Source organism: Sorex araneus, chromosome 2 (genome assembly GCF_027595985.1).
Source record: "Sorex araneus isolate mSorAra2 chromosome 2, mSorAra2.pri, whole genome shotgun sequence".
Taxonomy (NCBI): Eukaryota; Metazoa; Chordata; class Mammalia; order Eulipotyphla; family Soricidae; genus Sorex; species Sorex araneus.
This window is the reverse complement of record NC_073303.1, coordinates 238,258,370-238,278,626: the sequence shown is the minus strand read 5'-3', so window position 1 is coordinate 238,278,626 and position 20,257 is coordinate 238,258,370. Positions and strand designations below refer to the sequence as shown.

General features: G+C 49.9%; 1 protein-coding gene across 1 annotated transcript; it reads right to left on the bottom strand.

Annotated features, from left to right (window-relative positions):
* Window positions 1–18,305: 18,305 nt before the first annotated feature.
* On the bottom strand, window positions 18,306–20,170 carry LOC129401801 (zinc finger protein 501-like). Its single transcript, XM_055124672.1, is given in 1 exon segment — window positions 18,306–20,170. A coding segment is annotated over 1 exon segment (1,245 nt). The 3' UTR covers window positions 18,306–18,925.
* Between the last annotated feature and the right edge of the window lie 87 nt (window positions 20,171–20,257).

Here is a 20,257-nt window from a genome sequence, read left to right as displayed (position 1 = left end):
AAACCCATGCCACTAGATCCATGACTGCCCTAAAACCCAGGACATTCCTGAACATTGACGCAAATGCTGATGTCTAAAACTATAGGCTAAGGAGTGATGTCCTTCAATAAGGATTGGTTGGGAAAATATGTATCACTACAAATCTATTGGCTATGAAATGTGCACGCTCTGCTGTAATGGCCAATGAAGGCCTATATAAGATCTCCTTGGATGGAGCTCGGGGCCTTGTCTGGCACAGGGGACCTTCGTGTCACTGTATGCATATGCACGATCCCGGCTAGCGAGCTTAATAAACTAACCGCTTGCTAATTGCATTCCTGTGTGGTCCTTGTCTGCGGTCGGAGACAGAACCACGCCCTAACATTTGGAGGCCCCAGTGAGATCTCTGTCCTCGGCAACAGGCCCGGGGAACAGGTGGCAAAAGCCTTAGATTTTGGGGAATATTCCATTTGATTTTGGGTGGATGGTGTGACTCTCAAGGCAAAACAAAGCAAAACAAAACCCTCACAAAATTTATACTTGTGGGGGACCACACATGATAGGTGCCCAGGATCTACTCCTGATGGTACTGGAAATGTCATGTGATATGGGGTTGAATCCTCAACGTCTAGCATGCAAAGCTTCCTTTGCTTTTCCCCAATTAGATGGCCCAACTCCGAGATAGAGTTGATTATTATTGTAAACTCATTCACTCCCACTCCTTCTTCTTTTCCAGAAGATGGCCCCAGCATCATTCACATCACTGTCACTGATGATTGTTCCATCACTCAGTCCGGGGGATGCTTTGCTTCTTCACAGAATCAAGAAAGAAAGGAAGTAGAAATTTGTTCACTAAGCCAACTCATACAAAGAAACGAAGTCTCAGTCAAGGGCGATTGTCTAGTTGTAAGTGGTCTGTTTTCCTTCTCTCCATTTTAGTTTATATGTTTATTTTTGGACACTCCCAACAGTGCTCAGGACTTGCACCTGGCTCTGTGTTCAGGGATCACTCCCAGCAGTGCTCAGGAGACCATAAGAGATACCAGGAATCGAACTTCGTTGATTGTGTGCAAGACAAGTCCCTCTCCAATGTATTATTGCTCCAGCCTCTACTTCTCTCCAATTTTTATTTGTGATTCCCCCACAGGGGTCTGATACTTACTGGGGTGGGTGCTTGAGAAAAAGGACTCAGCAGAAATGTCTGGTTTCCTCCCTAAATGGCGACTAATGGAGAATCAAGCCCTGATCTCAGACAAGGTCCAGGAGGAAGAAAAGAAGGAGTGAACTGCTGGTCTGTTTATGAGCCAGATTAGGAAGCCAAAGACTGTTCACCCAGTGTGGGGCATATTGACCGACTAAGGCAGAGAAATATTTACATCTCCATGTAATATTTACATCTTCTCATTACACTCATTTCTCACTGGTTACTCCAGTCGCTAAGGATGAGATTACATGCGAGAAATTAGCCTACTGAGAAAGGGAGGATAAATTTTTTTCTTAATAACCTCAAGTCCCAGGGGATAGAACTGAAGTGGGTCTATGTATGGAAATCCTTCCTCTATCCTGATCTGCACTTTTTCTCACCTGCCAGAGTTTTCAATTACTAACACCATTCCTCCCCTTGTGTTAAAATTATATTGGGGGGGCGGAGCGATAGCACAGCAGGTAGGGCGTTTACCTTGCATGCGGCCGACCCGGGTTCGATCCCCGGCATCCCATATGGTCCCCCAAGCACCGCCAGGAGTAATTCCTGAGTGCCAAGCCAGGAGTAACCCCTGAGCATCGCTGGGTGTGGGACCCAAAAAGCAAAAAATAAAATAAAATAAAATTATATTGGGAGGATTGGAGTGATAGAGAAGTGGGTAGGGCACTTGTCTTGCGTGCTCCTACCAGAGTTTGATTCCCAAGATTCATAGCGTTCTCTGAGCACTGCCAGGAGTAATTTCTGAGTGCAGATCCCTATGGAACCTACCCCTGAACATCTCCAGTTGTGACTCAATAGAAAAAAAACCGAAATTTAAAAAACTTAATCACTGTGCTGGAGCAATATCACAGTGGGTATGGCATTTGTCTTGCAGTGCCAGACCCGGATTCAATTCCAAGTAATCCATATGGTTCCCTGAGAACTGCCAGGAACAGTTCCTGACTGCAGAGCCTGGAGTAACTGCTGTACATTGCCAGGTGGGACCCCAAAAGAAAAGAAAAAAATGTGGAAATAACTTCAATTTAATTTATTTATTTAAAATACCAAGTTATTCATGATTGAGTTTCAGGCATACAATGTTCCAATGCCAATCCCTTCACTAGTGTCCATCCCTCCCCTATTTTCCAAATGTAGAGGACACCTGTGGATCTTCAAAGCACTGATTTATGAGGGACACAGTCCTGGTATCCCCAGAAACTCAACTTTGCTCTTCTACTAGAAGAATAACTGTTTCTATGAGATGAACTGCAGTACCACAGTTCCTGCCTTGTCAATAGTTTTACACAGCTATGAGTTTCATGCTTAAAAGTTCAACGTTTTCATTTGAGAACTCATTATTTTCAAATACCAAATTCTTTTCTTTTTTCTTTTTTGTTTGTTTTTGGTCACCCCTGACAATGCATAATGATTACTCCCTGCCTTGCACTCAGGAATTATTCCTGGTGATGCTCAGTGGACCATATGGCTTTCTGGGAATCGAATCCATGTCGGCCACGTGCAAGGCAAACGCCCTACCTGCTCTACTATAGCTTCAGCCACCCAAATTATTTCCAGTGATGTAAAATGCATGTTTTGTCTTTTAGGGGGACACATCTGGTAGTGTTCAGGCTGATTCCTGGCTCTGTACTCAGGGATCATTTCTGTCAGCCTAAGGGAACCCTATGGGATGCCAAAGACTGAACCTGGTCTGGCTGCATGCAAGCAAGAACCCTACTCTCCTGTAATATATATCATTTGTATCAGTTTCTGTTTTATTTTTCAATAAAAACAATTTGGATAATTTTTTTTTCTATTGGGCCACAAGCTGTGATGCTAGAGCTTACTCCTGGCTTTGAGCTCAGGGATCACTCCTGCTGGGGCTCAGGGACTATAAAGGGTGATGGGAACTGAACTCAGTTCAGCTGTATGTAAGGCAAAAGCCCTACCCAATGTACTATTGTTGTGGCCCCATAACTTCTTTATCTATTAGATATTTGGGTGTTTCATATCCTGGCTCTTCATTTACCTCAAAATAAGTGAGTTAAACAAACCAAGTTAGCCAAAAGACAAACCCTACTTATTGGTGCTGTCCCAAATGAATCCACTGGACTTTAATAGGGCACAAATGTGCCTACTGTTTGGGAGGTGTGAGTTTGAAAATAGGTCAGGGAGATTGTACAATGTCAACTGTAGAACACTGTGGGCCCAAAGAAAGAAATTTTGGGGTTAGAGCGATAGCACAGCAGGTAGAGTATTTGCCTTGCTTGCAGCCGACCCGGGTTTGATTCTCAGCATCATTGGGTGTGGCCCCAAAACAAAAACGAAAATACATAAGAGGAGAAAATAATAGCTAAGAACATCTCCAAGCTGAAACTGGATGGGACACCCAGAAAGAAGAGGTTCAAAGAGCTCCAAATAGAAGAGACCCAAGCAGACCCACCAAGATACACTAGCATACAATGGCCAAAAGCAAAGATAAAAAGCAAACTGTAAAAGTAGCAAGAGAAAAATATTCTTTGCTTAAGAGAACCCCCATGACCACCAGCAGAATTCTCAAGAACCCGCACGAGACTGCCAGCAGAGTTCTCAAGAAACTATAGATCAGAAGGCGGGGTGGTGGCGTGGTATAAAACAGTGCTCAGAGCAGAATATGTCTCATCAGGAATACTCTACACAGTTCACTTAGAATGCAGCTTTGAATACGCACTAAAGAGTTTTTCAGTCAAATAACAGTTCAGAGCATCGATGACATCCCTCCAGATAACCTTGAGGGACTTCTAGGGAAAGAAAAGTGGCTGAACACAGTGGTATAGGAACGGAGCAAACTCCAGAGTGATGTCTCCCCACTGTGCAAACTTGAATGAGCTCTCAGATGATCACAGGACAAGAATCTTAGCTTCTGTTCTCTCTGACTCTTCAATACAGGGTCATCTGGGTGTTTGGGTGCACCTAGAAGGGAATGTTGAGCAGTCGATCTTCATGTCCAGGATTGGAAGACGGTGGATGGAGCCTAAATTTTCCCAAGACCAGACAGCAGAAAGACATCAGTCCTAAATACGAGTTAGAATGGCAGACAAAAAAGAAAAATGAGAAACATAAAAGATAGACAGCAAGGACCTGTTAGAAAGACAGCACTTCGGTAGGGCACTGGCATTACACTCTGGTGACCAGTCCTAGATCCCCTGCAATCCATGTGGTCCCCCAAGCACCAGCAGGAACAGACACTGCAGAAACTCAGATTGGAGAGGCTCAGCTGGATTTTTTTTAAGAAAGAGAGAGAGAGACAGAGAGACAGAGAGAGAGACAGAGACAGAGAGAGAGAGAGAGAGAGAGAGAGAGAGAGAGAGAGAGAGAGTGAGAGAGGTGTGTGTGTGAAGCAAGATCATTTTCTCATTTTCTATTTTTTTTTCTTTCTGGGCTACACCCTTGATGCTCAGGGCTGATTCCTGGCTCTGCATCCTGGAATGATTCCTGGCTGTACTCAGGGGAACCCTACGAGATCCCAGGAATCAAACCCGAATCTGCTGTGTGCAAGGCCAGCACCCTCTCTGCTGTACCATCGCTCAGGCTCCAACAAGCGTTTTTATAGACATTTCCTTAGAAAGGTTTAGAGAGAAGCACGCGCTGGGGAGAGAGCACAGGCATCTCCAGAGGGAAAGAGGCCCAGCGGGGCCGCAGCATGTCCAACGGGGATGGCGCTGGCCTTGCATGCGTCAACCAGGGTTCACTCCCTGGTACCCCATGGTGCCTGCTCAAGCCCTCCAGGAGTGATCCCTGAGCACTGCCGTCCCGCTGTTCCCTGATTCCGGCCCATGCACCCGCAGTTCTCCAACGTGGACGGCGCCCGGTGAGCGGGGTGCAGCTGACCTTCGTGTCCCTGCTGAGGGCAGGCGCCTGGCAGACCTTCACCTGCCTGTGCCCGAACTCAGCCGCCTGGCTGGACGCGACCTCAGGCAAGGGTCGCGCGCTGCGCTCGCAGTGGCCCGTGGGCCAGGCTGGTTCCAACCAGATAGGGCGGCGCTCTGGGCCCCCCAGTATGGCTGCTCGGTCTGCAGAGCATGGGGCGGGAGGATTAAGGGGGATTCCCGCGCCCGCGCACCCTTGTCCCGCCCTGCCCACAGCCCCTCAGTTCCAGAAGGGACAGGCCGAGACCCTTCTGGAATTCAGCGCCACCAGGGAAGAGTCCTGCAGCTGCTCAACAAGGCAGGCGCAGGCTTCAGACAGGACAGCCCGACCAGAAGTTCGCTTCCAGCTGGGTCCCTTCTGTTTTGGTACCAAGGTGTCTCGAGATTGCGGAAAGGGGAGGGGGTGGGGGGGGCAGACGGGACGCCCCCACGTGGGCTCTAATGGAGCTGAGGCTTAAGTTGCCCCATTTATATTCTCCTGCAACTGCCTCAGGTCAGACAAGAGGAACCTCCTTCCTTCTTCAGCCCCCAGGGAGACCCCAAACCTCTCCCCTCCTCTCTTGGCGCAGCAGAAGTTTAGCTACAACTTTAGTACCCCTGTACCCCATACAAAGGACTTTTAGCTCTGAGCTGGTATAGACCCCCCTTAACCTGCCTCCTGCCCTATCCCCCCAAAACTCTGCTGCTTCCGGACCTCCTTCTTGACCACTAGATTCCCTCCTGTTTGACAGAGACTGCTCGTTGGCTTCTCCTGATATTTGAGGGAGTTGGACAGATGGGGCGGTCCCCAAGTGAAGGACCAAAGTCGGACCCCAAAAAGAACTGGGGTTCCCAGGCGGAGCTGTGTGCCCTCCGGAGGCTGCCACACCCGTGCCTCGACCACCCCCCACCCCACCCCGTCCTCTGAACCACCTGGCCAGATCAGGGGGTCTGGACTGGCTAGGGTGGAGTGGGGGTTCAAGTGTTACCCCGGATCCCAATGCTGCTGCCTTCATTCCTGACGGATCCGTGTGCCAGAGGAAGCCGCCTCTGGTGGATTCGACTGGCTTATACTCGCCTAGGGCTGAAAGGGATGAGAGTCCAGCAACTTTCGGTCCTGCCGCGCCCTGCTGGGCCTCGGGTCAAAGAATAAACTGGTGAACTGTGTTTGAGTGTCCATGCTGCCTGGGGCTCACCGCACTGAAACTCAGTGTGGAGTTGCACCCAGTGAGCAGTGCTCCAGAGCCAGCTGCCTGAGAATGAACAGAGGGACACAGGAAATTCGAAATACATCATTTCTGCCTAGGATTTTTTTTCTTTTTGTTCACATCCAGTGATGCTCAAGGGTTACTCCAGCCTCTCCACTCAGGAATGACTCCTGGAGGTGCTTTGGGGACCCTATGGGATGGCGGGGATTGAATCCAGGTCAGCTATGTGCAAGGCAAATGCCCTAACCACTGTACTTTATCTCCGGCACTGAGGATTTTTTGGGGGGGCTTTGGTGTGGGCCCATAGGGGAGCATCTAGTACCTGGGATTGAACCTGGTCATGACCAGGACAAGATAATTTTGTTGTTCTCTTCTCTTTGAACAAGAAGAGTTCTGAACCCGTTTTGCTCTGTTTGACTCAGTCCTTTGGAAAGGTTTCCTGTTATAGTTACCACCACCTCACGTTCTGAGGCTGCCCCAACGCTCCTCTACAAGGAAGAGGAGGCATGAATAGAGCAAGATACAGCTCAGAACACCCCAAGTTGCGGTGAGGGAATACGCCATCAAGGTTCTGATGCTGTTTTGCTTCTATTTGATTTGTTCATGGTTTGGGGGCCACAAACCCAGCAATACTCAGGGGTTCTCCTGGCTCTGACTCAGTAATCACTCCTGCATGGAGAGTCTGTTTGGGACTGTGTGGGGAGTCAAAGAAAGAACCGGGGTCCTGTGACTGCAGACAAGTGCCGTAACTGCTCTGCTCCCTCTGCAGCAGCACAAATGGCTGGTTTGATCCTTAATGACCCTATACCTAACACTAAAGCAAAGCAAAGGGCTGGAAATCTTAATCTTGGGAAAATCGGGCCTCAGCAGTTCCGCCTAAATGCCAGGAGATAGCGCTGTGGGCGTTCCCGTCCCTCCCCAGGGATGTTTCTCTAAAAACTTTCTCCCTTGGGTTTGCTTCAATGTTAGGTATGGGGTAATTAAGGATCAAGCACACCGCTTCATCCAGTGCAGCGGGAGCTGACAGGTTAGAGCCCTTGCCGTTGCCTTCACAGGACCCTCATCCATCCCTTGGCTCCCCCAGTCGTGCCTGGTGGGATTCTTGAGTGCACAGTCAGGAGTGTCCCCTGAGCATCTTTGGGTGTGGTCCGAACTGTAAACAAACAAATAAACCAACAAGAAAATAAAAACAAAGCCCCCTCAGTCCCTTGATGGCGAATTTCCTCACCCGACTTTGGGAATTCAGCTGCACCTGTGGAAGTTGCATGCTTGATCCTTAATTACCCATACTTAACACTGAAGCAAGGTCAAGGGTGGAGAATTCTTAGAGAAATGAGCCTGGTGAGGGACAGAAATGCCCACCGCGCCATCTTGTGGCATTTCAGCGTAACTACCGCGGCTCGATTTTCCCACGCTTAAGATTTCCAGTCAAGGCACAGCAGTAGGGCTTTCGCCTTTCACAGGGCTGACCCGTGTTCGATTCCTCCGCCCCTCTCGGAGAGCCTGGCAAGCTATCAAGAGTATCGCGCCCCCACGGCAGAGCCTGGCAAGCTACCCGTGGCATATTTGATATGCCAAAAACAGTAACAATAAGTCTCAATTGTTACTGGTTCCTGCTCGAACAAACCTATGAGCAAAGGGATGACAGTGAGAGGGACAGTGAAGATTTCCAGCTCTTTTCTTGGCTTCCATGTTAAGTATAGGGTCATTAAGGATCAAGCACGCCGCTTGGGGCTCTGCAGTCTGAGCAGAGCCTTTAGGGCTCTTGTCTTGCCTTCATAGGACCCGGATCCATTCGTAGGCTCCCCATAGGGTTCTCCAGTCTTGCTGGTGTGATTCCTGAGTGCAGAGCCACTAGAACCCCTGAGCTTTGCTGGGTTTGTGGCCCCCAAACCATGAACAAACCAAGTAAAACCAAAGCAGCCTTAGTACCATGATGGCAGACCTCTCACCCCAACTTGGGGGGTTCTGAGTTGTATCTGGCTGCATTCATGTCCCCTCCTCCTTGTAGAAAAGTTTTGGGGCACCCTCAGAAGATGGGGTGATGGCATCTCTAACAGGAAACCTCTCCAAAGGGCTGGGTCACAGAGCAAAGTGGGGTCAGAACTTTTCGTGCTCATAGCAAAGAGAACAGCCATGACAATAATACCCAGAATAGCCTTATTTTGTTCATGGCTGACTAGGTTCCATCCCAAGTACTCATAAGGGTCTCAAGAACCCCACAGACTCACACCAACCCCCCAACCTGTATTTAGAATTTCCAGGTATGGAGATTGCCTGGTCTTACGCTCATTATTACTGTTTTAACCAAAGTTCTTTTCAACAAGCTCCTGATTTCTCTGATGTAGATAGTTTCACCCCAAACTTTTATTTATTTATTAAGATTTTATTCTATTGAATCACCGTTAAAAAAATTACAAAGCTTTCAATTTTTTTTTTTGGTTTTTGGGTCACACCCGGCGATGCACAGGGGTTACTCCTGGCTCTTCACTCAGGAATTACCCCTGGCGGTGCTCAGGGGACCATATGGGATGCTGGGATTAGAACCCGGGTCGGCCGGGTGCAAGGCAAACGCCGTACCCACTGTGCTATCGCTCCAGCCCCAGCTCTCAATTTTAAGTCTCGGTCATATACTGATTAAACCCCCATCCCTTCACCAGTGCACATGTTCTACCACCAAGAACCCCAATATACCCCCTCCCACCTACCCCCCCGCCTAAGTAGCTAATGATCTTCACTTTATTCTCTCTATAATTTGAACACATTTAATATTTCAATAGAGAACTCACTATTACTGTTTGGAATTTTCCCCCAACAATCAGGCCTGCTGAAAAGGCATCATTTAATAATTTCTTTTCATTGCTGAGAGTGAAGACTCTGAGTTCTGTTGTGGCCACGCAGTTTTGGGTTTCTGATATTTTAGCTCAGTTCACAGTCTAGATGCATGCTGGAAGCAACCGCTCTGGGTGCCAAAATGGGTTAGAAGACTTCTAGATCAAAGTCTTTAGGAGCAGAGGGTCTGTTTCTTTCTTTTTTTTTTTTTAAGTTGGTTTTTTTTTTTAATTTTTTATTGAGTCACCATGTGGAAAGTTACAAAGTTTTCAGGTTTAAATCTCAGTTATACAATGCTCGAATACCCATCCCTTCACCAGTGCTCATATTCCACCACCAAGAATCCCAGTATAGCTCCACCCCGCCCCCTCACACCCCAAACCCCCCCACGCCCCTAGCCCCCCCACCCTAAGCCCCCCCTGCCCCCTGCCTGTGTAAGAGGGTCTGTTTCTTGAGTCGCAGCTCCGGATCATATCTGGGCGGAAGGCGTGCCGGTAACGCGCCCCCCTCCCCTCGGACCATTTACAGGCTACGTCACTAAAAAGTCCTACCTCTGGGTCTCTGGGTTGGGGGTCTTAGAGGGTGGCTCTCGCCACATGGATGGGGCCACTACCGCCATTTTCCACTCAGAAAAACAGTCACCCAAAACTTTTAGAGATGCCGGAATTGATTCTGCCCTCTGCCACCCTCTTCCACAGAAAAAGAGGACTTTTTTTTTTTCTTTTTGTGTCACACCCGGCTATGTTCAGGGGTTACTCCTGCATCTCAGGAACTACTCCAGGCGGTGCTCAGGGGACCATATGGGATACTGGGAATCGAACCCGGGCTGGACGCATGCAAGGCCAATGCCCTACCTGCTGTGCTATTGCTCCAGCCCTAGAGAACAGAGGACTGGGGACTTCTCATATATATAAGAACCCCAAAACTTTCTCAGGAAGTAAGATGACATCCTTAGAAATGTGGAGTTTGGGGTTATGAGGATGATGGGGCTGGAGACCTATAAGAATGAGTAGATTTGGGGGCTGGAGCAATAGCACAGCGGGTAGGGCGTTTGCCTTGCACGCGGCCAACCCGGGTTCTAATCCCAGCATCCCATATGGTTCCTTGAGCACCGCCAGGGGTAATTCCTGAGTGCAGAGCCAGGAGTGACCCCTGTGCATCGGCGGGTGTGACCCAAAAAGCAAAAAACAAAACAAAACAAAACAAAAAGAATGAGTAGATTTGGAGAGCTTGCACTGCGGGAAGGCACAATTGTCTTCTGTGCTCACACTGAGTTCCATCTCAGTCACCGTATGAGCTCACCCCCTGAGCCCCTGAGAAACTGTTGCAGCCACCCACAGCCCACACCCCAAATATAGGAGCCAGAGCCACTAGCTTGGCCAGTCAGCGCAGTGGACTAAGGAGAGGGACGAGGATGTGGCTCCACTACGCAGAAATTCTTTCTTGTTTTCTTATGCAGAAATTCTGAGGGTCCTGGTAACTATAGAGAGTTGTGGAGGGAGGTCAGGACCAGGGTGCGGTGGACATTTCTTTGAAAACGCTCCTGGGAGGCGCAGAAACGCTCCACAGCGCCCTCTCGTGGTGCATAGGCGGAAGAGCCATGGTCTGACTTTCCTGAGCTCAAGATTCCCAGCCCCTGGGTTTGTTTCCATGTTAACCTGCAGGTCACTAGGATCAAGCAGGCCGCTCAGGCCGTGCAGTGGTAGCCGAGCATCGAGAATGCTTGCCTCGCATGGGGCCACCCGGGTGTCAGGGATTGAACCCAGCATCGTGGCACGTGCTTTGGCTGCAGTAGAATCTCTCCCTCTAAGCCCCAGGACGCGAACGTTTCCTGTACCGGTCATCCCCACACATTCGCGGTTTTCCCTGAGGAAGGTGGTGGAAGCAAGACTCAGCTCAGCACCCCAAAGCTTGGCGTGAAGGAATCCGCCGTGAAAGGCTTTTGTTTGTTTCGGGGACCACACCCGGCGATATTTGGGGGTTAGCCCTCACCTTGCACTAAGGAATCACGCCTGATGGTGCTTGGGGAGCGTATGGGCTACTGGGATAAACCCCGGGTTACCCTATACATGGCAGGCACCTTCCCGGGTCAGTATTCGATCCATGACCCTAGGCTGTGTGCTGGATCCTTAACGACCACGTACTGAACATTGAAGCAAAGCCAAGGGTGGAAAATTCTTAGAGAAAGGAACCTGGGGAGGGACCGGAACACCCACAGCGCCATCTTGTGGCATTTCACCAGAACTACCGCAGCCCGAATTTTCCCACACTCAAGATTTCCTTAAGCCTTTTCTTTGCTTCATTGTCAAGTAGAGCATCATTAAGGTTCAAGCAAGTCGCTTGGGACAATGCAGTGGTAGCAGAGCTCTTAAGGCTCTTGCTTGCAGTCACATGACTCTGGTTCTTTCTTTGGTTCTCCTTATAGTCCCACCATCATGCCAGAGTGATTCCTGAGTCAGAGTCAAGAGAACCCCTGAGTGTTTGTGGATTTGTGTACCCCAAACCTTGAACAAAGCAAATAAAAGCAAGACAGCATCAGAACCTTAATGGCAGATTCCCTCACCCCAACTTGGTGTGTTCTGAGCTGTATCTTGCTGTATCCATGCTCCCTCTTCCTTGTAGAAGATGGTTGGGTCACCCTCAGAACATGGGAAGACAGCATGTGGGGTTGAACATAACAGGAAATCTTTCCAAAGAGCTGGGTCAGACAGAGCAAAGTGGGTTCAGAACTCTTCTTGTTCAAAGCAAAGAGAACAACAACAAAATAATCTGGCCCTGATCGTGGCCGAGAAGGTTCAATGCCAAGTACTCAATGGTTCACTGAACCCTGCGGGTCCACACCCTCCCCCCACCAAAAAAAATCCTCGGTGCCAGAGCTCTAGTAGAGTGAGTAGGCCATTTGCCTTGCATGCAGCAGACCCGTGTTCAATCCCAGCCATCCCATAGGGTACCCAAGCACTGCCAGGAGTCATTCCTTAGTGTAGATCCTGGAGTAATCCCTGAGCATCTTTATCCTCGGCAGGCAGAAATAGTATTTTTAGAATTTCCATGGAAGGAGATTGCCCAGTCTTAGGCTCATTATTACTGTGTTAATTAAAATTCTTCTCAACCCACTCCCAGTTCCTCTGACCACTGTCACCGTCACCCCAGACATCTGGAGATGCTGGAGTTGAATCTGGCCTCTGTCATCCTCCTCCATGGAGAACAAAGGGCCTCGGACTTCTCATATGTCGAGGAACCCCAAAATTCTCAGGAAGGAGATGACATCCTCAGAAATGTGGGGTGCTGGGGTGTGGGGATGAGGGGTTGGAGACCTTGTGACCAGTTGGTTTGGAGGGATGGTCCTGCAGCAGGACACAGCCTCTCCTGTGTCAGCCTGTTCTCTCTCTGGCAGCTGGCTCTGGAGCACTGCTCACTGGGTGTCCCTCCATTCAGAGAGTGAGTGGGGTGAGCCCCAGGCAGCACAGACACCCGGACACAGTTCACCAGTTTATTCTCTGACCAGCAAGGCGTGGGCAGGACTGGAAGATGCTGGACACTCTCTTCCCTTCCAGCTCTTGGTAGGTGTGAGTGAGTTGAATCCACCAGAGGAGCCCTTCTCTTGGCCCAGGGATCCCTTGCGAATGATAGTGCCACGTGGAATCCAGGATCAATTGACAACCTCCACTCCACTCCCCAGGACACATCTCCTTATCTGGCTGGGTGACTCAGAGTAGGGGTTAGAGGCAGAGGTGGGGCAATGGCAGAGGCAGAGGCATTCCATCTGGAATGGGGCTGAGGTGGTGGGGGAGGGGGCACAGAGCTCCGCAGGGTTCCCCAGTTACTTCTGGAGTTCGACTTTGGTTCCGACACTTGGGGAACCCGAGCTGCTCTGCTCCCCTAAATGTCAGGGGAAGCCTCCAGCCATCTCGGGCTGACCAGGAGGGAATCCAGTGGTCAACAAGGCGGTCCGGAAGTACCAGAGTTTTGGGGGGACAGGACAGGGAAGCAGGTTTGGGGGACCCTGTGTCAGCTCCGAGCTGGAATCCTGCGTATGGGGTTTAGGGGTGCAAAACATCCAGCTAAACTTTAGCTGTGCCCCCCCCAAGAAGGGAGGAGAGAGGTGTGGAGTTTCCATGGGGCTGACGAAGGAAGAAGATTCCGATTCTCTGAACTTGAGGCAGTTGCAGAAGATAAATAGGGCGGCTGGAGGCCTCAGCACCATTTGTGCCCCCGTGGGGTCTTCCCGTCTGTCCCCCCTCCCACGACTGCCGAGACTCTCAGCTACTGAAGCAGACTGGCCCCACTGGAAGCCGAACTTCTGGTTGGACTGTCCGAAGCAGGTGCCTGTCACTTCGAGCAGCTGCAGGACGTGTCCCTGGGTGGTGAGGATTCCAGCAGGGTCTCGGCCTGGCCCTTCCAGAACTGTAGGGGCGGGGGGACCCACCTATGCTCTTTCATTTCCTGTTCCAAGGACCTGGCAGCCCTCGGGGGGGGGGGTGGAGGGAGGCAGCTGTCATCTGGGTGAGGCCCAACTCTTGGCCTGCAGCCCCCTGCAAGCACAGCGTGGGGGCCCTGCACCCCCCACACACACGAGGCAGCGTACAGCCCAGCGGCCGAGTTCTGGCTCAGGCAGGTGAAGGTCTGCCTGGCACCAGTGCTCAAAAGGGACAGGAAGGTCAGCTGCACGCCGCTTACTGGGACACCTTCTACGTCCTCTTAGGAGAACTGCCTGTGTCTGGGCAGGAGTATGGGGCAGCAGGGCACCTGGGCAAGAGCCGGCAAGCCCCGGCTCTTCCTCCCATTTGCACTTATTATTCTTTTTGAATACCTGGCAGTGCTCATGGATGACTCCTAGCAGGGTCAGGGGACATATGGGGGGCCCAGGATCGAAACATGGTCGATGAGTGCAAGTCCAGCGTGTCCCCGTTGGACATCGTGGTGATCCTGCTGCGCCTCTTTCCCTCTGCAGATGCATGTGCTCTCTCCCTAGCGCGTGCTTCTCTCTAAACCATTCTTTTTTTATTTCTATTTTTGAATTAATTCGCTGTGACATACAGTAACAAAAATTTCATGTTTGAACTTTGATCATACGGCCATCCAACACCCAGTCCTTCTCCAGTGCACATTTTCCACCACCAAAATCCCCAGTATTCCCCACCCCCCTCACTTTCCATACCTCCCCCTGCTTGTGTGGCAGACAATTTGCAAGATATTCTTTCTCTACTTTAATTACCTTCAATATTTCGAGACCACTTCTACCTCCCCTTATATCTACTGAAAATACAATTGCTAGACAATGTGTTTTGTCTTGCTTGTTATGGATAAAATATAATGTCGCGCAGCTATGAGAGGGGCCACATGCTTCAGGAATTCCACGATTTTAATAATTAGGGTCTGAAGAAATTGCTGCTGCAGGTTGCTCGTGTCCGAGATTCCTGTGTGTGTCTCTGGATCGAGGTCACATGGGAGCTGGTCCTTCTCGATGGCTTCTATAAAATGGCGACCGCTGGAGCTCTTAGAGGGCAGGTGATGGGATCAGAGAATGCTCCGGGGCCCAAACTGAGCTGATATGACTGAGGTGCTCCAGATGGAGCAGGTGCAGTCTCCCTGCCTTCTCCAGATGGAATCCCAGCAACCATGAGCTTCGACAAGCATGGCTCCGGTATGTGGGGCCCAGGATTATTTCTCCGAATCACACAGCCGCATAAGCAGCCACGTGACCTTTCCTGATATGTAAAGTGAACAATGGAAAATAGATGATCTAGCATCTGACCTTAGAAGGCAGACTTGAGGTGGTGGGAATATCCATGCAGAATATAATGCCCAAAACTATGGAGAGTATCTGAACAATTATCTGCCGTAGAGTCAGGGTAAGACTGAAAAGGAAACAGAGGGGATAATGGGAATATTGGAGGTGGAAAGTTTGCACTGGTAGAGGGATGGGCAATCAATCATTGTATTGCTGAATATCAATCATGCAGCTTTTGGCAATAATGCATCCGTTATATGCATTAGATTTCTGACTCCAAACCACCCCATGTATTACTTTCTCTCCAACCTGTGGACATCTGCTTCATCTATACCACCATCCTCAAGATGCTACAGAACATACATACAAAAAGCCAAGCCATCTCTCACAAGGGCAGCATCACCCATGCATTTTGTAATCATCTTTCCCATACTGGACGACTTCTTTTTTTTTTTTTTTTTTTTGCTTTTTGGGTCACACCCGGCGATGCACAGGGGTCACTCCTGGCTCTGCACTCAGGAATTACTTTTGGCGCTGCTCAGGGGACCATATGGGATGCTGGGATTTGAACCCGGGTCGGCCTCGTGCAAGGCAAACGCCCTACCAGCAGTGCTATCTCTTGGACGACTTCTTTCTGACCGTTATGGCCGATGACCACTTTGTGGACATTTGCCACACCTTGCACTATACAGTCATAATGATCCCCCAGCTCGGTGGGCTACAGGCTCACGAGTGCCCTGGACTCCATACTGCAACCTTTCATGGTGCTGTGACTGTCCTTCTGCATGGTCCTGGAAATCCCCCATTTTTCTGTGAAATTAATCAAGTGGCTTGACAGGCTTGTTCTGACATTCTGCTGAATGACATCATGCCATACGCCATCATCGAGGTGCAGGGCGGCAGACCAATCACAGGCATCTTTTCCTCCTACACTGAGATTGTTTCCTCTATCAGCGGCATGGCTAGGATTGGGGCAAGTCTAAGGCGTTTTCCACCTGCGTCTCGCACATGTCCGTGGTCTCCCTCTTTTACTGCATGGGCATAACTCAGGGAATGTACCTGAGTTATGTCGCCTCCCACAGCTCCCACTCCAGCGACATCACCGCGGTGATTTACACGGTGGTCAGCACCATACAGAATCCCTTCATCCACAGCCTGAGGAAAAAAGACTTAAAGAGGGCTCTGAAAAGAAATCTTGGCGCAGTGAGTGCCTGAAAGGCCCCTTGTCCCGGAGCTCGGAATGGCCGGTGATGACAAGGTGCAGAGGCAGGAAATTGCTCTCCTCACATCCAATCTTCATTATAACTGGATTCTGAATCTCCAAGAAGGTTCGTTTACTTGGAATGACTTCTGCAAAAACTCAATAGTTCAGTTTGTTGGGTTTTTTAAAATTAAAAGTATCTGGGGTGGGGTGAGGGCATACCGGGCTTTGCCCAGGGCTGACTTCTGCCTCTGAACTCAGGGCTGACTCCTGGCAGGGCTCTGTGGACCATAATAGGATGCCAGGGATTGAATGCATGTCGGCCTTGTGTAGGCGAAAAGCCTTTCCTGCTGTTCCAGCCCAAGATCAATTTATTAAGTTTCTTCTCTGATGCAAAAATTTGGGGGTCACACCCAGCAATACTCAGGACAGACTCCTGGCTATGCACAAAGGGATCACTCTGTACACGCTCCGTGGATCCTGAGGGATGCCAGGCTTTGAACCCAGGTCAGCCATGTGCAAGAAAAGTGTCTTACTTGCACTGGCCCCACAGGAACATTATTTTAACCATCTAGTTTGGGGTATTTCCCAAAGTTATTTTCCGATCTTTGAATCAAGAGAGGTTGGACTCTTTCACGGAAACCTGAGATTTGGTCACACTCACTTCTCATGCCAAATGATTTCCCCTTATTTCCCTTCACTAATTATCACTTGATTTGAAAATATTACACCCTACGCCTAAGGTTCTTTCTTTAACTTTCCCCTAGAGGTACCTGAAAATGCTTTTCATTTATAAAACCTCAACTCCTGCTGTGATGAACTGCCCTCATTCAGTTTAAACATATGAATAGTGATATTCTCTTATTTTTGTTTGGGGCCTCACTCAGTGATGCTCTGGGATTCATCCTAGCTCTGCCCTAAGGAAATCACTCCTGGCAGTGTTCAGAGACCATAAGCGATACCAGGAATCCACCTCGGATCAGCCATGGGAAAAACAAGTGATTTCCATACTGTACTATTACTCCACCAGTGGATAATGATATTCTTGAACACAAAAAAGGAAACATTTACCTGGGGAGGAGTCACCCACAATTTCTGCTGATGGGGAACTTGCCTTGCATGTAACTGACTCTGTTTCAATCCCCAGCACCCACTAAATTTTTGAGTAAAAAGCCAGGATCAATACCTGAGCACTGCTGTGTGTAGCCTAAAAGAAAGATCTTTTAAGCTGGGTTCCTCTGGCTTTTAGAAATGGCTGGAAGTTCCTATCTCCAAAAACCCAGACCCAGCAGAGTCTGGACTCCCCACAAGACAGAGAAACAGCAGCATCATGACCAAAGTGCAAGATGGGGTCATTTAACATCCCAGGATCACCCCTCAATAGGCACAACAGGAATTGGAAAAAGCGGGACTGGGTAGAAAGGCCAGTGTAGGAGCACTGGCCGGGCAGGCGGCCTTTCTAAGCTACATCCCCGGCACACATAGGGTTCCCTGACCACTGTCAGGAGTGATCTCTGAGTATTGCCAGGTGTGCGTCCCCCACAATCCCTGAAAAAAAAAATCCTCAAAGTTGTTTTCAGAAACCTCAGGGAACGGGGTGGAAATTCAGTGGTTAGAGAACCTGTCCTTCACGTGGCTGATGCCAGTTTAATCCCTGGCATCCCATAAAGGCCCCCATCCCACCACAAGTGTATATAGCATCAAGGCAGGAGCTACTCTTAAAACATTAGGTCTATAAACCCTCCCCTTCAAAAATAAGAAACCCCAGCTCTCAATGACATTTGTCAGGCTGCTCCACCCTAATCAGAATATCTGGGCTCAGGTTTATCCAGGCCTCCCAATCCCACAAACCTATATGTAAATCAATGTGCCCATAATTTCACTACAAGTCACTGAGTTAGTCAACATTCTGGAAAAAGTGAAAAGGATTTATCACAGTTTAGAGAACTACATGGAATAAGGGACAGAGAGCAAGTTCTTTGGTGGAAACTCACACAGAACATGATGGCTGTTTCTAGGCCAACACCCTTCCAACTGTTCTGCCTACGATGAACAAACGCCTACCACAATTGCCAAGAGATCAAGATGTCCTCATGGCACAGTGACACACTCCATTTCTAATACATGGAACCTTCACTATGTTCAACACACAGAGCACAATGAAAGGTCTCTTAGCTCCGAGGGAGGGAGACTCTCCCAATTCCAGGGTCGGGAGAATAAACAAAGATGGTTCCCCTGGGAAATGAAAACACTGATATTCATTATGAACGGACATTTATAGTAGAGTCACTAACATCTGTATATATACACACACTAGGGTAAGTAGATGCATGGGTATAAGCAGCTAGGAGGATTATTGTCCAAATGACCACAATAGCACAGCAGGTAGGGCACTGGACTTCTATGTGGCTGACCCAGGTTTTGATGCCGGCATCCCACAGGATCCCCTAGAACCACCAGGATTAACTTGCTGGGAACAGAATCTCAAGTCATTCCTGAGCATCATCATTGTAGCCCCAACATGATTTAAGAAAGAAATGGCTTTACCCTGAGCTTTGGGAGGGGGGGTAAGAAATTGAGGCACAGAGTTGCACCACACACCCTCTTGCAACCCCAAGGTTTCTTGCCCCACAGGTTGGTAGAAAACCAGGAGACTATCCTGGCATAGGGCAGAAGATACGTCCAGCAGTTCTCCCCAGTGTGAGTTCAGCAGACGGGCGTGTGCAGGGTTGCAACACTGCCAAAACCCTGCCAGTTGTGGCACACAAACAGCTGCTCCTCGACATGCCTCCTGAGGGGCTGGCAGAGGATTTTTGGGTGGCTGAAAACTCTGCCACTGTCCCCGCGGGTGAGAGGCTGGGTCGCCTTGTGCGTCTGCTGGTGGTCTCTGAAGTAGGAGTGATTGTGTTACGCCTTATTGCACTTAGGACACTGAAATCGACTATGGATTGTGTGCGTCACCTGCTGGCTCTGGTTGGTGCCCGGGCTTCGGAAACCTTTCCCACAAAGTGGGCATATGTAGAGCCGCTCGCCCTTGTGGATGCGCATGTGCTCGGCCCTTGAGTTGCTACGCCAGAATGCCTCACCGCACTAGGGGCAGTCATACGGCCTCTCCCCAGTGTGGGTGCGGCAGTGCTTGCGCAGGTCCGAACAACTCCTAAAGCTTTTCCCACACTGCTCACAGTAATACGGCCTCTCCCCAGTGTGGGTCCGGTAGTGCTTGCGCAAGTCCGAACAACTCCTAAAGCTTTTCCCACACTGATCACAGTCATACGGCTTCTCCCCGGTGTGGATCAAGCTGTGCTGACACAGATTCCAGCGAGTCCTAAAGCTTTTCCCACACTGCTCACAGTCATATGGCCTCTCCCCAGTGTGGATCAGGTTGTGCTGAAGCAGAGTAAAGCGAGTCCTGAAGCTTTTCCCACATTGCTCACAGTCATACGGCCTCTCCTCAGTGTGTGTCCGGCTGTGCATACGCAGTTTCGAGCGAGTCCCGAAGCTTTTCCCACACTGCTCACAGTCATATGGCCTCTCCCCAGTGTGAATCAGGCTATGGTGATGCAGATTGGAGCGATACCTGAAGCTTTTCCCACAGTGCTCGCAGTTATACGGCCTCTCCCCGGTGTGGATCCGGCTGTGCTGATGCAGCACCGAACGAGTACTGAAGCTTTTCCCACAGTGCTCGCAGACATACAGCCTCTCCCAGGTGTGGGTCCGGCGGTGGTTTTGCAGATTCGAGCGAGTCCTGAAGCTTTTCCCACACTGTTCGCAGTCATACGGCCTCTCCCCAGTGTGAATGAGGTTATGTTGAAGCAGAGTCGAGCGGGTCCTGAAGCTTTTCCCACACTGCTTGCAGTCATAGGGCCTCACTCCAGTGTGGGTCCGGCTGTGCTTATCCTGGTCCAAACAAGCCCTGAAGCGTTTCCCACACTGCTCGCAGGCGAAAGGCCTCATCCCAGAGTGCACTTTAGCATGGGTACACAGCATACAGGGATACTGAAACCTCTGTGCGCACTCAGGGCAGTTAAAGGCCTTCTTGAGGTCAACATGGATCCTGCTATGAGCCTGCAGGTACGTGGGGTATCGGAAGTCCCTCCCACAGAGCTCATACACATACAGCATCTCCTCGTGGTGCTCCCTGAGGTGACACATCAACAGGTCGGCGACACTGAAGGTCTCCCCACACACTCTGCATTCTTGGGATGTTGGGCTCCACGTGCCAGCACCCCGCAGAGAGCA